General features: G+C 40.5%; 1 protein-coding gene across 2 annotated transcripts in view; it reads right to left on the reverse strand.

The window, feature by feature from the left end:
• Positions 1–14,719: 14,719 nt before the first annotated feature.
• LOC103147728 (semaphorin-4G-like) overlaps positions 14,720–21,001 on the reverse strand; it is a 31,864-nt gene continuing 25,582 nt past the window's right edge. For both annotated transcript variants that reach the window (XM_007566221.2, XM_016678741.1), the window contains exon 15: positions 14,720–20,310. In XM_007566221.2, the coding sequence (XP_007566283.1) occupies positions 19,346–20,310 (965 nt within the window). In that variant the 3' untranslated portion in view covers positions 14,720–19,345. The remainder of the gene's footprint in view (positions 20,311–21,001) is intronic.

Raw genomic sequence — 21,001 nt, forward strand, 5'->3', positions numbered from 1 at the left:
GCTTTGTCCCCTCTGGGTCTTCATCCGGCTCCAGACACCTGACCAGTGTCCGACCCTCGCCCTCAACCGGATCCAGAAATATCAAAGGGCTTCTGGCAGTACCTGTGAAATATTCACATGAAAGCGTCAACGTTCCTCTGATGCGTTTTAGTTTTTTAGTACAATTCTCTTATCCACCCTTTAGCGTCTCATGCATCATTTACCAAGTGGATGGATTTTAGCTGATCAATAAAGAATGAAGCTCAAAGTGCACACAGATGGAATCTGGCAAACAATAAAAGTTATGTAATTGTCTTTGTTTTGTTCTGTTAAAAATACATCAAGAACTACAACACCCCTGTTAAGTTCCTGGCTCAAGTTCTTTTGCAAGCCCAGCAATACAAGCAAAGTTAGTTCTGCATTGCTGTAATGATCAAATCATTAAAGGGCAACATGGCATAAAAAACGCTTTATTCGCTCAGATTCCTGCTCATCCAATTTGAGCTCGTCCAGTATTAAATTCTTTATCTCGGAGCAGAAGCAGCACGGCTGCCGAGGAGGAAAGAAGTGGGGCAGAAAACTCTTCATCTCTGTTTTGATACTTCTGTCTGCTCGCAATCTCTCATCTCTTTCGTGTCAAGGACGGTCTTGTAAACAGACGTGACGGCTCAGCTTCTGTCTAATTCTGAGAAATTCTTCATCTTCCATCGCATCCGGGCGCCCTCTCGCTACCCGCTCGCTGGAGATGATTATTTAATACCGCTGTTCCACACACGCTCATTAACAGAGGGCCTGTGCAACAAAAAACTCTGCATAGATAATGCATTCAGTCGCCAGCCACCACTTTGATCTTTTTATTCGCTGTCCTCTCACGCACTCTCAAATGTTTCAAACACCGTCCCATATGCTCGTCAGACCCCTGCAGACCTGACACTACAGCTGAACTCTGACCTAAAAAAAAAAACCTGCATGCAGTGAAAGTAGTGAAGACAGTCCTCAAATATGATTTTATTTTTTTTTGTTTTGTTCCATGTTTAGTGTGGTTTACTCAGTGATACCAAGGTAACGGGAAGCATGTTTATTCACTTTGAAAAGGCTGAATGGCTGATGGATACAGTGGACATTTTAGACATGGGCCATATGGTTCATCACCTAGAGTGACATTTTGTCAGGGGGCCACAAGCCCTATGAAAACACCCACCCAACAAACACCCAAAAAAAAAAAAAAAAAAAAAAAAGGTGTACTGGATTAATCTGCTCTTGTTGGTTTTTGTGTTTTCTGTTCGTCATTTGATGACATCCAGTTCAAAATCTACAAGAGACGGGTCAAACTTCCACTAAATTCTTCTATGTTTCTTTAAAACACAGAATGAGATTTATAAAAGGCTACAGCGTATTTACAGCCTGTTCAACATCAAGACAGCTGTAGATTGACAGAGTTTGTACATATGTGTAGAATGAGGGTTTTCGAAGGCCTGTAGCATTCATGCAAGCGCCACAAGAACGACAGCTTGAAAGCACGTTTGATGCTAATTCAGTTTAGTCTAAATGACCACAATGTAAAGAATCTTGACCATGTCATATGTTTATTACCTTACTTATTGAGGACAATAGCTGCTTTTATCTGAATTCCTTTTCTGGAGAAATGATGGCATGTTTCAGTCAGCTGTAGGGCACCAAAAATTATCTATACATGTCTCTGGAAGCAAAGGAAACAGAAAAAATCACATGTGAAAGGTGTTTTTAAGTTTTTTCTTGTTTGGCAGTGCTCCGTTCTGGTTGGCTGAGCTTAAATGATGCGACCTGAAGATGAAGTTCAAGCTCAGCTGGATTGAGACATACTCTGTGGGCTGGGAATAAAAGGCTTTAAAGTTATTGTTTTCAGTCAAAAAAAAAATTCTGTTGCTATTCATGTTGAGAAGAATCAAGAATAAAGTATGTCAAGAAAAATACTGTCTGCCAAAGTCAGAGCAACAGTCTGAATCAAACGCTTTTGTTTTCTACACATGACATGTGCAACTCAGGGAAACAATTCTGAAGCACAGAGTAACATTTGTTCTCCTCCTAGCATTCAGACTACTGAACAAATGTTTTCTGTAAGCTAACGCTCCTTGAAAAATGCTCTGTTTTCTGCCTCTACATGTGACGTGTGCACACTTTAAGCGCTAATCACAGCAGAGCAGATTTCCAAGGCAGAAGATTAAAGCTAACTCTTGTAGCTGACTCTTCTCAGCCTAAACCTCTAGATTCAGGATTCTTCCCCTTTTCCCTTTTTTTTTTTTTTTTTACTCCAACAGCTCACTTTCCTCCCTGAGCTGAAAATGGGATGCCAGGAGCAATCCTCCCTGGATTATTTAACCACCACTTCAAAGGGGAACGGTTTTAATCCTGCATTATTGAAATGAAAAAAAAAAAAAAAAAAAGCGAGAAAATGTCATTATAACTGGAAAGGGACTGCCACAGACATATTTGGACATGCAGAAAGGTGAGCGGAGCAAATGTGCTTTTAGTGGTTAAATTTATTGTGGGGGGTTTAGAAAGTGGACTACAAATTGAGCTGAAGTAATCTCTCACTCTATAGTGCACAACACCACAGCTGTGCACTCATAGAGGCATAATACATCCCTACAATTATGTGCATAGTCACATTTCAGTGCATTAAAGACCAGATAAGTATTTGATTTGTTGCAAATCTGCAGCATCCTACTTCAGAGCCTCACTTGTTACCCCAAAATAAAAATAATAATAAAACAAAAACAAATAAAAAACCTGTGCATCCAGTGTTTAACATAGTTCCTTGCAACACATCATCATATGGAGGTTACAGAGCTGAGCAGCTGCAGCCCTGAGGCTTCACTTGTTCACAGATCACACACGAGAATAAACATCACAACCTTTTCTTACCGAGTGTTCATAAATGTCATCCGTGTCAAAAACTTGAATATTTATGGATGCATAACATTAAAAAAAACAAACAAAAAAACAAAAACATGCCTCTAGTGAATCTGGCTAGTGTATCTAATCAGAGTCTGTTTGTAATTCGCTGTAGTAAAATAATCTTTCTCCCACAGAAAGAGGACACACGTTTGTTTCTCCGTTAATCAGAGTTATGCGGTACGTGACTTATACGCACAGAAGTCACACAGATGGTTATTCTAGTCAAGCAGGGGCTGCAGGCGGGTCGCTGTCATGCTGCGTTGTACGTCTGGCTACGGAAGACGCTCTTTCCCTCCAGGTTAATGACGAGAGCGCCACACATTTAGAGAAGTGATGAATGAGCGCATCGAGGAGAAAGGGCGAAATTATGTAATGTTGTGATTTCACACTCTGGAAGCTTTAGCGCTCACTACCATCAGTTCTGTGTGAAGGGACAAAAAAAAAATATATATATATATATATATATATTTTAAGCCCAGTGGATTGACCTTTGAAATGACATTTGTTCATCAGAGTTGCACATTTTTTCAGTGTTTGCTCTGCTAATTTCTATTTTCTTGCTTGAAGGCAGTTTGCATGTCGTGGAGCAACAAAAGTAAAGCGGTGCTGTGGAGGGCTTATGGCGACTGAATTACGCTTTGTGACAAAAATTAAACAAACCTCATATATACACAGATCTATCATTGTATGGAAAACATCAGCTTTGGGAGTGTTTGGGCTGGCGGCAGGGATCTGAACAGCGGGACTGCCTCCAGAAACTCTGCGGATGAGCACATTCACACAGGGACCTCCACGCGTCTTCCCAGCAAACACTACAAATTGCGAGAGCTGGCGTTGCTGGATCCTTGAACTCTGGACGGCACACAGCATGAGCTACGCTTGTTGTCTGTCACACTAAAAATGATGAGAGTGTGTCGTCACATGCTTGTGTGTTGGAGGGAACAGCACGTTTAAAAGCAGAGCAAAGCTAAAACCTATTTTACTTGAGAAGACAGCTGATTGATGCAAGCTGTATTTCACCATAACTGGATGGAGTTATATATGTTAGTAATCATTTAGGCCTCAGAGCAGATATACACATATTTAGAGGAAACTGATTGAAAAGAACCTCCAACTAAATGATTTTAAAGCTCCCTGGTTTAAATCAGAGTGGAGCAGGCCTTTTGTTGTGTAGTGCTACCCTAGAGAGGACAAACCTGTGATAAAAAATGTATGAACGGCTTCATTACATAATGCTGATATTTTCAGGAGCATCTCGACAATGAAAACCCGATCACCCAAAAGCGGTGTAAAATATTCTCTAACATAATAAGGGTCCTAGTGCTTCAGCTAATGTATAGCAGCTTTTGACCAAGTGACTGAAGACGTGTGCGCTGATGTTTTGATTCATTTCCAAGTACGATGTAAAGTGTTGGATGCAGTAGTCTGCAGAACCCCTCTGACTCTTGAACTGTTGTTGGAGTGATGAAAAAGAAAGACCGAATGAGCCAGTTGGTGTTTGGCAGTCGCCAAGAGAAAGACAATGACCGCCCGATTGCTTTGCAAGGTGAGGTGGGGCTGTGAGTTCAGGAGCCATTTACTTCCAGTGAAAGGAACAACTAACCAAGACATTTTGGACTATTTCATGCCCCCAGTTTTGTGGGAATAGTTTAGGGATGAAGCAATTTTTGTCAGGATGTATATGATGCCACTGGCTGAGTTCAGAACTGCAGTAAAAATTCTTGAACTGAAGATAAGAAAAAAAAATAGCTGAGGTTAGCTTTAGAAAACACCTCTCACAGATCTAAGAACTGAGGGTGAACTGAGAAACGTTCCTTACGTAAGAAGCAAGAGGCAGAGCAGAGCTCAGAGGAGGAGATGGACAAAGATACATCGTACTAATGTGGGTAGACAGGACCAGACAGGGGAGCAGCTGGTTTTAAAGTCTATAACTCTGCTGCTCTCCTCTTTCTGACCCCCTTCCATTTTTTTTAAACAACTCTATTGGTCTCTGTGCTTCTCCTTTTTCCTGCCCATTGTGAGCTCTAAACAGCCTGAGAACAAAAATAAGATGCTTCTCCCAGAGGGTGTGAATAATTTTGAGGAGCTGGTAAGTCTGCAGTTTTAGTGAGTGGCAATGTTCTGACTGTCTGTGGTTTCTGAAATGATAGACTATGCTTAATATACGCTATTACACAGCCTCAATGTCCCACATAATATCGCTACCAACACGCTCTATTTAGCACACAAGTAAATGATCTGTTGTTCTACGGGTTTCTTTATTAAGGACGACTGTTGACAGAGAGAGCAACAATGAATTAACAGTCGTTACAGCACTGGATTCTCTTTGACCTGCTTCACAATGAATATTTACAACCTGGCACAAACAAATTATTCCACCTTAGCTCTCCTCTAGCACACAAACAATTACAGCAGCACTATTCTGAAAGTGCTTCTCGCTTACTCAAACTGAGAAATATTTGATTTATTTCTAACAGGTCTTTGAAAACAAGCAATTTGTAGGTTATAGGAAAAAAAAAATCATGCATACGTAACCAACAACATAATTGGCTTTCCACTCCTTTTCTGTTTGAAAAGGAGTGGGAAAAATACTTATTTAATCCTAGCCTTTATCTCAATTTAATGACTTACTTACAAGGCCCTATTTATCAAAAATCTGTAATTAAATATTCATATTCCTGTTCGATATACTGTGCTGAAGAGCCAACTAAAAAACTATGTTACATGGTAACAAACTAACTCATAAGACAAAATCTTCAGAAAAATAATAGTAATAATAACAATCGGACATGCAGCCATATAATAATTACCAACTCTTTGCCAATGTACACAGATAAATTCTTCTTAATCTGTGTTTAAGTATTACACTTTGGAATAAACGACCAATTTTCCCTAGTTAGTATGGACTTCTACAATACATAAATTAGTGTAATTTATGTATGATTTAAGAGCACTAATTTCATAATTGTAAAGGAAACAGGCAGAACTTTGTTACTGAACTTAAGTAGATTTTTTTTTTTATTAAAAACACTTGCATAGTTTTTGTTGCAATCTAGATTTAATACCGCAGACTAGATTTGGAGGCATTAAAAAGACAGAAAGCGAGTCAGGAAGTGAGACTGAAAATAAAATAAAATAAAATAACACAGGAGAAGTCCTGAGCTGCTCTATTCTTAACTCTTGATAAAGTCTGGCCATCTCTTTAAGAGCAACCATAAAAAATTTAACCGTACACACAGTCACATTGCAGAAAAAGGACTCCAGGAGGAATATAATATCACATTCTCATTTTGTTCTAAAATAATTTTCAATGTTACTCATTTGCATTGTAAATACAGACCCCCCGGTGATTTAAAGCTACTGGCTTGCCTGCTTCCCTGTAAAAACTAATGGATCTCTTGTGAAGCAGGATTGTTGTTCCCATTAGCCGGCTCACTAACTGCATCATTTGTGAGTCAACCAGGTATTGATAATGATGGAATGGGTGTGTGGCTGGGGTGGGGGTAAAGATGGACTCAGATGCTGCAATGCAGATCTCACAGGGCGATGCAGCTTCACTCTGCCTGAGCAGAAAACAACAAGTCTCTAAGTGTTCCCCGCGGCAAAAACACCTGGAATGGCTACTTCTATTCATCAGTTGTCCCAGCACCAATTCCTTCAGCAGATCTAGATCTGAGTTTCTATGTTTGTGTCTCTGGGCTGCTGTGCTGTGTAAGAATGTGTGTGTGTGTGTGTCAAACTGGGTCAAATCCCTGCAATGCCTCAAAGGTATTGAGCAAATCCTGGATCGGAGCTGGATTCTAAGCCTTCGTTAAACATCCCTACTTAATAACACACACATACACACACACACACTTATCATTCCAATTATATTAAAGGCTGACTGTGAGAGTTTTCCCTGGGTTCTCCTGCTTCCTTTCACAGTCCAATAACATGAGCGTAAGCTTAACAAATGATTTCAAGCTGAAGATGCAAGCTAGTGTTTGGTTCAGTTCGCTGATGGACTGGTACTGAAGTTATCCTTTCCACCAATAACAAGTGAGAATGCCTTCAGCACCTGCAACGCTGAAGAGGATGAAGCTGGAAAGTAAATAAGTGAATGATTGTTCTGCTGGCTAATTGTCTGGGGCAACATTTTCTGTTGTTGATTTTAACTTTCATTAGGGATCGGTTCTAACGTCTCCATTTACCGTTAACGCCATCACAGCTTTTCAAAATTAGCTTGACTTCTTTCTCCTCCTCTCTCTGTGGATCTGAAAGTCAGCACTAACTTTTAGATATTAGATGCTTACTATGACAGATCTACAGTTACATTTTTTTATGGATCATATAGTTCCTTGAAAACAATCTCGAACATATTGTCAAAACACGGAGTGCTTTATTTTTGATTTTATGCGGTGGACCATGACAAAGCAATGTATTGTGAATTAATTTTTTTAGACTGAAATACAAGAACTTTTATTTTTAAATGACACAATTTTGTGACCCATACAGTCCACTGGTAAAGGATAAAGTGAAATGAAAACGATCTAATCAGGCAACCGCAGAACTACGTTAATGTTCTCGAGAAATTATTTTAGTGGTGATTGTTTGGCGCTGTCGTTGCTTAATGCCCTTATTGCTGGATTCATTTGCATCTGTAGCTGCCTATTCCAATACGCAAAGTGCAATTGAGATGATGTGTTTTCACCAAGAATGTTTAGGATGATGGAGGAAGCATCCAGTGTCGTACAATAACAGCGGTAAGTGTCAGCAGCAAAGATTATGCCTGTGAAATAATCTGACAGTGGGATGATGTATCGACACCACTGCCAACATGTGTTTCCAGTAAATGGCCTGAACAAATGATGGGAAGAGGTGTGTGTGTGTGCGTGTGTGTGTGTGTGTAGTAGGAGTAAATCAGCAGAAATGTGACACACACGCATAGAGACACACTGCATCTCACCTCTTCATCCACCCTAAACAAGAATGACGTGAAAATACAGTCAAGTGTTTTTGCCGCTGGAGCCTGAAATTACTTTTCCTTCCTGCTGTTGATTGCACTTCAAACTCAATGAAACAAGAGCTGAGGCACCACATCTCATTCTGGGTACGTATACTTGAATTTAATTTGAATCAGATGAGGTACATTCACACCAGTTTAAAAATGTATACATTTGTTATTCTGATTTTTATATTACTTGTGCAATGCCCATTTCATTGTTGTGTTTCTAAAAATCCCTGATGGAAAGTTCTCTGCTTTCAGCAGCTTCCTGTGAATGACTCTGTATGCAAAGTCTCGTGAAAGTGTTGAAAATCCCGTGAAGGTTTTTTTTTTTTTGTCACATCAGGCAGTTTAAAACATGGATTAAGTGGCTGAGTAAAACCAGGTGAGAGGGAAAATGATAAAAAGTTTTCTCTTGTGTTTATATTTACCTCCCTTCATCAACCTTTTGGTGCAATAACAGCTTCATGTTCATCTGTATCACATTCTTTCAAACAGAAACTACAATTCTTACCAATTTTTCTTTGCAAAAAAAAAAAAATGGAAATACTCTTCAAGTTTTCAGCAACCTCTCACATGTTTTCCTCCAGAATCACCATACTCTAGCCTCTGCATCCTTGCTGAAGAACAGGATGAGGGGTTTTTAGTTTTTCTCCGCTTTTTGCATGTAGATCAAATAGTTCAGTTTTGATCCCATCTGACCGCAGCACCTTGTTGCACATGCTTGCTGTTCTCCTGTTTTGTAGCAAACTTCAACCAGGGCTTTTAATGGCTTTCTTATGTCCACTCTCCCACAAAGGTCAGATGTGTGGAGTGCACAACTAAAATATGTCCCGTCAACAGATTCTCCCACCTGAGCTGGCGGCTTCTGTGATTAATGTTCCCCTTTTCCTGGATCTGTGGTCTTCTTTAACCATGTGTGGTTTTTTTTCTCCCTCTTTGTTTTGTTTAGGAAAACACAATCGGCAGTGGAAGTAGATCTTTAGGGCTGACAGGAGTTCAATCTCACACTTGTTCATTCCCCAAGTCATCAGGCTGACTGCCGGCTGACAAAAAGGATTGGGTAGCCTGAAGATCGCAGTCCCACTCTATATAGCCCTCAGCCTCATTCACTTGCTGTCGCACCCTTTGGTTTTGCCTTACAGAACAGCACAGAGTTGGAGGAAAATCTGGGCAGAGTGGCTCTGTATTTTGCTAAAACATGAGGAAGCATTTTTCAACCCTCGCTGCATCAAACACACGCCTCCCAGATGTCATGTGAGGAGCAGGCAGTGAAAAACTCATAAAAAACGATTGCTTAGAGTTATGAACCCGTTTAAAAAAATATTGTAATTAATATAAAGGAATATTCATATTTAGTACCATGGTAACATTTAACATGCATCCCTTTGTGTTTATTGGAAATGTGGTCTAAAAGTGCACAGAAGGCTGCTCCTGACATCTAGTGGTGAAATGCTCACAGCGCAGTTTACTTCACCCGAAACTAAAGATCTCTAGGGGGCGCCGCTTGACAGAAAATGGTATGCTTGAAGCCAAGTCTCTGAGTGCAAAGAACAGAATAGCTGATTACCCTGGGGGCAAACACACACCTTCACACGTACGGAAAAAAAAACAACAAAAAAAAAACAGATTACTGAGACATGCATGTTGAACACGTCTCACTCACATGCAGTTCCATTTCTGAACAAATCATCTTTAACCAGTTTCAAACACTCCTTAGAGCCATTATTAAGGTTGTCAGTGAGTCCCTGAGATCACAGACTGAATGTTTATTATCGTTTCAGTCGCTGCTTTAATTAATGCCATTTAAATTTAGAATAAAAGGACACAGCACAAAATGAATTCCCACAATTCAATGACAGTAGAAAAGGCTTTTGTCACCTTCTACAACTGCTTTCAGTGATTTCGCAAATCTCCAGTGAAACTCCAACCGGTTACAATGTATTTATTGTGAAAGAGTGAGGTCAGGAGGTGTTAACACATGAGTGTGTGTGTGTGTGTGTCAGAGCGTGGGTGGATAAATGAGGTGACTAACAGGACAGGTGACTTACAGGACATAGTCACAGAGGCGTGTCAGTGTCCTACTTAATGGATGCCTCTCTGGCAACTTCCTCCACTCCTGCAGCAGAAAAATAGAACCAAAGGCCATCTTTGTGTAAACATGTTTTGATCGAGCTTCTATTGTGTTGTGATGAGGAACTGATGCTACAGGCTTCATATGACAATTAGAAAAAACGGGTTTTTTTGTTTTTTTTTAAATCTACAACAAAGGGATCAGATGCATATGCAGGTCTTCATCTACCTGTCTCAGTTTGGCAGGCATCTATGACAGCCGGCTGGATGCCACAGAGAAAGCTGATTAGGGAGCTGATTGATATGTGACAGCAGAGTCGTGTGGCTGCTTTCGGCGTCAAACCGGTCCGGGAGGAGGCCGAGGAGCAACTGTATCTGTTTGTTTTGAGGAAAGAAAAGTGCAGCGTGACACCCTTCTTCTCTTTGAGGCTTCAACAGACAAGCTGTGCTAAAGAAGTGGCGACGTCCACAGCGTCCCTCATTATCCTGCTGATTATGTTATCTGAACAGTAGCTGGGCAATAATGCAACAAACTATGAGGGCCACCAGTGTTTTTGTTTGTTTTTGTTTTTAACAAACTCCAAAGAATAAATAGACTCAGCTTTTGTTTTTTTCTCTCTCTCTCTCTTGTTTTTGGATGTGGGACTACAGTGAGAGACGAACAGTGAAGGCTCTGTGTCTGGCTTCCCCCCAGTAGCATCAACTGTACTGAGGATACAGAACCTCCTCACGCTCCTCGACTGTCAAACTCTAACAAACACTATCTTTGTCTGTATGAAATAACAGGGCCAGCAGAGTCAGAGTGTGTTTGCATGAAAATGTGAAAAAGGAACTGTGAGGGAGTAGTTACGGATACTTAGTATAAATCCAGACTATTTGGCTAAAGCTATTACTTCCATGTTTGTTTCATAGGACAGGAATTGTTTATTCTATGATTGAATGATGCCTTAGCAATGCATTTCCCAGTGTAGCATGCACAATTTAATCACCAGGGAGATTTTTTTTTTTTTTGAGATATTGAAAGGTTCTCTCTAACCTTGCATGTAAGGCACTGTTCAATTTTCTGATCTTCCACATTTTAATATGTTTATTCAGGAATTGGAACCACATTTCCCAAACCTCAAACTTGGTCTTGATTGACTTGAGTTTTTTTTTTTTTAATCTTTTACGTTTGTCTTGAAGTGATAACTGGTTGATTAAAGGTTTTGCTTTTTGTCCTGCACAGACATTGAAGTGCAGTGTCTAAAGGAGAACTCCAAATGACAAAAAAAAAAAAAAAAAAAAAGATTTGGAGCACAGATAACAGCCTGCAGGAAGAAAAGAGAAGAACAAGTCAAATTGGAATGATCAACCACTCCGATATGTTTCCTACACTTCTGTACGCTTTCAGCTCTGAAGGTCACCTTTATATATGATTGATGTCTGCCAGCTAAAATCTATTTTTACTCATCTCTGTCATGGAAAGCCCTTTCACCTCTCTTTCTGGAAAAAAATAAATAAATGTTTGTCAAGCTTTCACCATTTGGTCGCTCAGGGAAGAACAATACTTGTAATGAAATCATTGCTCAGAAATGCAAATTATTTCCAGGAGCAGAATTTGTGTTTTTTTGTTTGTTCTTTTTACCTCAGATTAAGTTACCTGACAGGTTATCGCTGTGAGAAAGAATGTTTTACAGAGAACACAGATGAAGGAAGACATCCAACGCGTCTGAACAGCTCAGCTTCAGCTTCTCTGTCCCACTTCTTTGCATCTCCAGCATATTAATGAGTGGAGCTTTTATATTTATTTTATTCAAGTGCTTATCATCCATCTCTGATTGTTTTTAATCCAGTCTGCAGGACTACCCTCAAAGAGTTTGACTTTGAGTTTTATTTTTGGCAGTGTTTTATTTTCTCTTTATCTCATTTATTTTTCTACCTTCCTCCATCAGACCCCAAGTCTTAAAATCCAGTTTTACAATCCATGGCCTAAAATCAATCAGTATTTTGTTGATTTTCTCTCCCCATTTCATCCAAGAAAAAAGAAAATGTTGAAAAGTTGAAAAATGTTAAAAGATAGTCTTTCAAAAATAAAAACAACTTTAATGCACTATTTTAACTAAGAGTTTTAATTTGCATTTGAGTTACCTCTATTTCCATCTGAAAACTACAAAGATAAAACTTAGGATTACTAATGCTACAATTCTAATTTACACTTCTAAAAACTTTGGATTATTCTTTCTTATTTTTTTATTTTGTGTAATTATGCAGCGATTGTGTCAGGTTCTTAATTGGCAGTACATTTCCCTTCAAGATTAGCATTTTTCATTTTATAAATACTGACAAAAATAACTTGTGGGCTCGGCTTCTGTGTTACTTGACTGAGGGAGGCAAATTCCTGAAGGACTCTGGTAATCTCCATTATTGCAACTGCTTTGCATGTATAATATACTCTATTTCTGCAATGGATTCAAAATGCAGATTGCGCTAAACGTGTGCGAGATGCAAACACGGCTATCAGTTCCACCAGATGGGACCAAGTTTGAAGTCAGGTCAAAGTTGCAGCTGCTTCAGCCATAAACATGCCAGCTGTTGGAGTTACTGTGGGGATTTATTTAAAAAATGCTTAATATGTTCATCATTGTTTTAATTAGCAGAAATTCTGCATTATGACATAAAGAGGCGTTCTTCCAAAGTTCAAAAACCACATCTGACTGTGGAGGAATTGTGTTGAAACAAAATCAAGAATTAATGCTTCTCATTGCAAGAGACAATGTATCCATTTAAATGATTCATTTGCAGATAAAAAAAAAAAAAAAGCATTGATAGAAGTGAAAACTGTGTCAGGTTATTAAATTACTGCACTCTACAAATATGCAGCAGCCACTTGTTACTGCATGAACACAACATGGAAAGTTGTGTTGATAATATTCTGTTAAACTCTCCTGTTAAACCCTATTAGAGATTAATAGATACCCTTTGGTTTCTATCATGCGCTGCTGCTGGTCTGTGCTTTACTGTGCAGATCATATTTATAAAGTTCTTTTGTTTGTCTGCCTCTCTCTTCCACAGTGAAGAAATGACCACCTCCAGCAGTTTCACCAGACTTTTATCCCCGACAAGTAGCACTGGTTTTTGAAAAATGTGAAACTATTCCCTCGGTTGGTAATTTAAAAGAATATGATTGGGTTGTGTGCTCTCTACTCAGTGGATGCATGATTTCTAATTTAAAAACAAACTCTGGCAGTGCAGAGAGACAACGTTTGCTCAATAAAGCTGCTTCTCGAGCAATTGTGTCTTTTTGTAGTTTCAGAATTAGGAGACCCAAAGTGAGAGGGTTTTTTTTTTTTTAATGCATTTAGCACCCAGAAGTAGCTCTGTGAATTTGCTCCATTGTTTAATATGTTCACAGGCGATTTCAAATTTACTTCACAAGTCAGTTTCCTGTGTAATAAAACTATTTATGGATTCTAGAAGGCAGTAGTAACTTGAGGTATTTACAGATTTTTGTTGACATTCCAACAATTCGGAACAAACTATTTATTTATTTTATTTTATTTTTTTGAAAATTCGTTACTCTATGTCCGTTTTCAGATTTATGTTCTGGTCTGACTGTGTTAGCTTTCTGGAGCGTCTGCTCTGTCTTCTCAAAGACATAAAGCCGACCGGGGTTTTGTCTTTTAAACATGGCAGATGGCTGAGCCTGATTCTCCTGGACGTTTCTTCCTGTTAAAGGGGAAGTTTTCATCTCCATTGTCGCCACATGCATGTCGGGTATAATAGGTGACTATAAAGGTAATGGCATAAAGGAAGCAACATAGGAAGGAACATAAACAAAGTGAATTGAATTGAACAGCAACATTTTCTGGCATTCCACTTGTTATCAGCTATTTTCCTTTCAGACTGAAGAAGCTGCATCGAATCTCTCGCTGCCATAGTTTGTCTTGTGCAATAAGACGGTTACATCCTGAACCACAAGACTCATAGGAGCAGGTCGTTTTTATTTAGATTGTACATTTCAAAAGGTGCAGTGCAAAGCAAAAATAAGCTTCGTAGATTCTCACAAACCAAGGCTGCGTTATGTAAACAAGTGACCAGCCATGAGAGCTTGTTAATCACATGTCAAGCTGGAGCCCCTGCAGGGAGTTGGCACTGGTGGAAATGGCCTTGTGTGCATGACGTGTCCTTCCTATTTCTGGGTGTTTTGTCATTCTGCCGGGTGAACAAAACACCTGAGGTGTTATGCTAAAGCTGGGTGCTAAACTCCTTCTGTGGAAAGGTTACATGAATGATGAAAGAGTCTGTTTCTTTTTCTTTTTTACTCATTGACAGTGACATTTCTGACAGGAAAGTTCAAAAGGATTTTAATTGATAGTAAAAAAAGAAGCTCCTTCATGACAGCTGCATAAAGCTGATGTAAAAATTTTCCGTTTTTAATGCCATCAGAGGATTTTTCTACTGCCTGGGTGGGTTTTGCTACCAATGCCGTTGTGCTGGCTCCGAACCAGTTTGGGGGGACAAGAAGAGCCCAGCAAAAAATGTTTCCGTACCAGTCTGTGTGCCATGCTGGGAACTTGGGCCGGCTACAACACAGACACCTTTCCGCTCTTTCATTTGGGGAATTTGATCACGTTTACAGGCTGGGCTCTCTGCTAAATCTTTCACAGGAAGAAAAAAAAAAAAAAAAGGCTCGTTTCGTCGTATTACTTCTGCAAGACAAAAGACTGGAAGTGCACATGTGTAAAAATGAGAAAAGGAGGAGATTTAAGTATAAATCTTTATTTAATTTTGCGGTGCATGAAATGTGAAGGAGAGCACTGCTCCATTATTCTTTGTGTTAGTTCAGAAAATGGGTTTTCTGTGTGCACACACATGGTGTAACATACAAACAGTGATTAAAAAGAGAGTGGAAAGGAAATTGGAATAACCCTTTAGTATGACATTAGGTATAAAGTGACAAATTCATAAAATGCTGTTTATTGTTCTCCTGCTATTAGATTAGAAGTATTTTTGCATGCTTTCTATTAAATTGCTTGCATTTATCACATTTTGAGCAACACGGTGTGTCATTACATTTTAACAACTCTAACAAAACATACAATACACAAAACTACAAAATAATTATGCTCTTATTTTTATCCCCCTCCCCTCCCCCCCTGGTTTTATAATAAAATAGGCTCACAGAGGACATTTAAACCTGAACCCTTTCATTTTTCAAATCCTAACACGAGCTACCCCTGCTCGTCTTCAACCGACACTGCTTGAACATAATTCATGCAGTGAGAGAAGGGTGAGAAAAGGTCATTGCATTTTGCATTTAGTTTGATAAGTAAGCGCCTAACAGATTCAAGGACACGCTCTGCACACAGAGATCCGCAGCCTGGACAAACAATGCGCTGCGGGAAAACATTTTCAGAAGCTAAAGCTTCAACTCTTATGTTTGTAGCCCTTCATAGAGCGTTGATCCCGACTCCGCCATCCCTCCACGGTGTTGAAGATCGTTGCAAAAGAACATCTATGCGGCCAATGATGCCCTCTGACACGGATTGGGAGACAGACTTCTCTGTATTCATCACATCTGCAAATGAGACAAAGAGAAAAAAAAAAAAGAAAAAAAGAAAAAAAAAATTCCCTGTGTCAGTCGGGTCTCTGAGTTATTTTGCAGCATGGCATCTGACCTGCCTAACAGGCGCTGACAAATAAAACAAAACCACATCAGTGTGTTCACTTTGTGCCTTGTGCTCTGGAATAAGGTCAGAGAACCTCTCAATATTTGAGCGTCTCTCCTGTTGTGATTCCGATCGACGCTCAGGAGCTCAGATCTCCGAGAATTGTGCTTTGCAAAGCGGGGCATCATCCAAAGTCTTGCCAGAAGACAAACAACATAATGCAGCTATCCAATGCAACAAATTGGAAAAGTAAAGGCCACGGAACAACCAAAGCTAAGCAAAATCTTACATTTGAAATGATGATTCGGTTTCTTCGTCTAAATTTTAAGAAAAAAACAAAACAAAACAAAACATCTGGGGTTAGCTGAGGAGAAAGTGCAACAGAGCAAACAGCAGGGATTGCGCAAAAAGGACTGGTCAAAGATTTGTGTTCCAACTTTGTAAAATGTTATAAGATATCATAAGTGCTGTCCTAATGGCAGAAAGATGGTTGTGCAACATATAGAGCAGATAGTGCAAATGATTTCATCCATGGCTTCTTCAGCTCCATCCAACGCGCGCACACACACACACACACACACACAAAAAAAAACACACGAGCTGATAAAATCTTCGTCTGCTGCGTGCATATCTGTTGGGGTGTGTGTGTGTGGAAGGGGGGGGGGAATCATGTGTACTTGTTTGTACATTTCCATTTTAGAATAATAAAAACTCCAGACTGTAAGCTCGAGGGGATGAGAAAGTAATTGGAAACTTAAGAGCGGAGCAAAGCGTAAATATCTTGGGAGAGAGCTCCCGCTCTCTGGTGAGCTCCGCTCGTCACCAGACGGATGCCTAATTATTGCTGCGCTCCGACAGAAGAAGACGCAGCACAAGCTGAGTGAGAAGGAAAACAAAACCGGGGAGACTGAATGGGATAACGACCATATCTGTGTCACGACGCACAACGTATTAATCTTCCCATTGATCAACAGAGCCGAGGTGGATTGTCTGAGTCGTAACTTAAACTAGATTTAATCTAGAAATGAAACGCCAGTGCTCATCATCTTTCACTACTCAAGAGTGTCGGGCTGTAATTTTGTCCTTATTGACAAGATGTTCGTTTGAAGCAGCTGTTTATACACGAGAGGATCTCAGAGCCTTTACGCGAGCGCAGTTCAAGAAACATTTGTTTGCTGTGATCATCGGCTCTTAATTCCTCAGCCCATATTTCCAAGTGCTTGTCTGGCAGAGCGCCCTGAGTGGGAGATGAGCTGGTGAGACAACAGAACTATGAACCTTGGCTGCTTCGGCGCTCTGCAGTCTGTCGGTCTCTGCGCCGCGATCTCACGCTAGGCGTGCCTCGGCGGTGCGTTCAGGCTCGCTACACCAGTGTCCAAATGCACAAGAATAATAGAATAATACTGTCAAGTTTTCCATCAAAACTCAACTCCATGCCAACTGAGCTTTCCTCGATGCAATAGAACGTTACATTGTTTCTCTTTAGTAGAGTTTATAATAGCGAAACATTTAAAAAAAATAATAAAAAAACGGGCAAAAACATGAGTGTAGGTTCAAAAATAAACCTTTTATCATACGTCAAGGACTTCACGTGTTACAATAACTGCAATGCCTGACTGTGTTAGCAAATATATTTAAGCCCAATGGGTTTCAAAACCCTGGCAGATTTAGTTTAATAATAATTTTCATTCAACCAAGAAATGTGTTTTTCGTAGCAAATGAGAGGGATCTCTAAAGAATAAAGAAGGAATCAGTTTTGAAAAAAAAAAGAAAAAATGTTTATTTCTATTTTAGTAAAAATGGCATGTTCAAGATTATTTACATCCTTCTCTATAGTCATTTTTATTGACAATATCAAATGCTCTTATAGTTACTGAGTAGCTTTTTGGGTCACCCTAACATGTTAATATTACATCCAGTCAGACGAAACATGTAGGTAAAATAAAAACATTATTTAAACCTAAATCTGCCAGCGGTACGGACAATTTTACTACCACAACAACATTTTGTAGTCATTTCTTTACATGCATGAAGGATGCAAGAAATTAGACCAAGGCTGGTTACCAGTATCAAGGTTCTTCAAGGTTTTTAAACAAGTAGAGAACTGCTAAATCTTTCTCTCATGCCATGCTAGAGAAAGTGCATGAGTGTTTTCTTCCATCTTTATGTAACAGAGAGTCATGTATCGATGTCTTCCCCTCAATCCGCTGCTGTGCACTGCTGTCCAGCTGTCTGAAAGAAGGTTTCTACATCTCCTCATTCTTAAAAAGGAAAGAAAAATTCTTCATTTGCTTGCAAATACTCCTGTTTGTCAGTTGGAATAGCGGACAATTGAACCTTGAGTGAACCTTTGTTATGTTCGGCTATGAATGTGTTAAAACCAACAAGCATTCAGACTGCTTTCCTGCTCTTCCCGTTTGGCGAACGCCACTCACGTGTGTGCAAACTGTTGCAAAAAAAACAAAAAAACACTGGAGATCTGTGCGAGTGGCTAAAACAACAATACACACCCCCTGCAGATCGCTTGCACTTCTGACACGAGTCGCTGTGGAGGACAGAAACAGCTGGTATAAACCAGGCAGCTCTTTTTTTTTTTTTTATGCCAACACTGTTTTAAATTTACATTTGGCTTGTTGTACATTTTTGTTTTAAATCTTTTTATTAGAATACATTGACACTGGGAAGTTTAAGGTTATTATATAGATTTGATCTTTCACTGATAGATAAATAAATAAAAAAAAAACAACAATATCATCAACGTTATCAAAACACAGACGCTGAATAAAAACTGGTTAATTTTCAATATTAATAATAAATCTTGAATAGTTCAACCATTCCTTACTAATAGCTTCTTACTGAATGTTATATTAAAAACGGTTTGAATTCATCTGGTGCTTCTCTTTGTGCTCGTTTCCCATGCTGCCGCTGTCCTCTGTGTTTTTCAGCCGTCTCTCCGGCCGGTCTCTGGCCACAACAGACAGACACAACATTTAGCCGATGGGAAAATTCCCCTTCTTGTGCTATCCGTGCAATCAGCTACAAGCTGGAGTCGTGAAGGCTACAGCGCAGGAGGGCAAATGTCACGAGGTTAAAGGTGAGGTCTGACAACGGCGTAAAAAGACTTCCTCAAGAAGCAAATGACAGACATTAAGGGCCACCAGTGACGGCAGCCTGATAGCGAAATTCTGTCATTTCCATTTACATCCATATTTATAATTAGTGAGTGTCATGTTTTAAAAATGCATAGCCCATCTGTGCAGTAGCTCATGTTAAAACAAGCTTTGCTAGCTGCCCTGTGGTCAAACTTCCCTCTTCGATTATATTTATATTCCGTTGTGTCTCCACTGCTGGTTAGTCAGTGTGTGTGTCCTGCTTTGTTCTTCACGGATCCGTAATATTCCGGCACCGATTCTCAGAGCCGACTGTGGTCTTGACAACATGTCTCTTCAGGCAGTGTAGAGGTGAGGTAGATTGCATTTTATTTCCTTCTTTGTGCTCTGACCTTCACTGGGAAGTTTCATTTTCATTTCTAGTGTGCTGAGAAGGTTTGGTCATTTCAGAAGACAAAAACGGCTCATTAGCTCAAAAGACAGAGCTGTCAAATATAATCCAAAGTAAATTATGGAAATGAGACTCTTTCATTGCTCTAGGCTATAGCAATGAGGGGGGTCAACGCGACAGGCACAGGGTAAGAGCCCAAATTCAACAAGAGAGCCGCGCGTCTCTACACTGAGCTCTCATCCGGCCTGGGCAGCAGCTGAGTGTGCTTCCTCTTCTCCAAGATCCTGTTGAGCTCCTCGGAGAAGCAGTGGGAGAGCGGCGAAGTGTTTTCTGAGTCGCTCTGCCTCAGCAACACGTAGCTGTTCCCGTTCATCCGCCTCAGGACGCTGGGCAGCGTGGCTGACAGCCCGTTGGGGAAGTCACACTCTGGAGACGTGTGCTGCGGAGTGGGAGGGAGGGGAGGCGCCGGGGGAGGAGGATCGTTACTCGCCAGAGTCTGAGCCTCACCGGGAACGATCTGCAAAAAGCCTCCGTCCTGGGTGTCTCCGTTATGCAGCTTGGAAACCCCGTTGCAGACGCCATTGCAGTGGCTAGAGACGGTCTTCAGTTCCATGTGGGCGGAGTTCCTGTGCTGCTTCCTGCACCTGCTGCTCCTCTTGCTGCTCGGGTGCGCTGCGGCTGCGGCGCGCAGAGAGTATTTCCCTCTCTGGTCTGCCCGCAGGCAGAAGCCCACGTAAGCGAGCACAACGGTGAGGACCACGCAAAGCCCACCGAGGACGGTGATGAGAGACAGATACATGGCTTCCATGTTCTTGGGGGACAGCAGGTGGAGTGACTGCGCCCCGTCGGATGAGGGGTGCTCAGTACTTGGTACCGTGGCAATAAAGGTCCCCGTTCGCTCTCCGGGTGGAGGACGAGGCAGATCCGGGCTGATGGTTACATTGTAGGTGACTATGGCGACCTTAATGTCGTTCTCAACCGCGTGGCAGGTGTAGAGGCCGCTCTGGTCCTGCCGGGCCTCGATGATCAGCAGGCCGTCCGTCCCTGTCCTGAAGCCGGAGTTGAGGTCGTAGCCCTGCACCTCGCCGCCGTTCAGCGTCCAGGATGGCGTCGCCAGGTTAGAGTTGAGCTCGCACTGCAGCAGCACGTCATCGCCGACCCGAACAGAACGGCTCCGCTGGACCATGTCTGAAAAAAAAAAAAAAAAATCAACATTTTGTCACACAGTGCTTTGTGAAAGCATTTATGTCCTTCGTCCTTTGATAATCTGAAAAGTGCGGCATGCATTTATATTTAGCTCCCTTGACTAAAACGTTGTAGAATCAGACTTTTGGGGCATGTCTCCACATGCGAGGGCTAAATTTATTTCAAGCTCAAATATTTTGAGCTTCATTTAACTGATTTAATTGCCTATAAGCAGCAATGTTCCTCTCCAAGATTCTTAATTGGCTCACACTTGTGAGATTTCATTTATTTCCTGTAAGGATGTAAAAGGAATCAGTTTTGAAAAAAGTTTTATTTCCATTTTAGTAAAAAAAATAAAATCGCACGTTCAAAATTATTTACAACCTTCTCTATGTTCATTTTTATTGCCATTACACGGCTATGTAGGTTTCTATGTTGATCTATCACATAGAACCTCAATAAAACACACAGAAGCTTGTGGTTTTAATGTGACGCAGTGTGCAAAAGTTTGAGGAGAATCTAACTTCACAAAATTACATTAACCAACCCCTTGACTCACATACTAATTATTTATCATTCACCAAATTTATCAGAGAATGTCCAGACTTATCGTGGCATGATGTTCAATTAGACACATTTTAATAATAATCGTATCATGCTGCCCCATACAGAGACAGAATGAGGAGTTAGAAGA

Source organism: Poecilia formosa, unplaced genomic scaffold (assembly GCF_000485575.1).
Source record: "Poecilia formosa unplaced genomic scaffold, Poecilia_formosa-5.1.2 Scaffold188, whole genome shotgun sequence".
NCBI lineage: Eukaryota > Metazoa > Chordata > Actinopteri > Cyprinodontiformes > Poeciliidae > Poecilia > Poecilia formosa.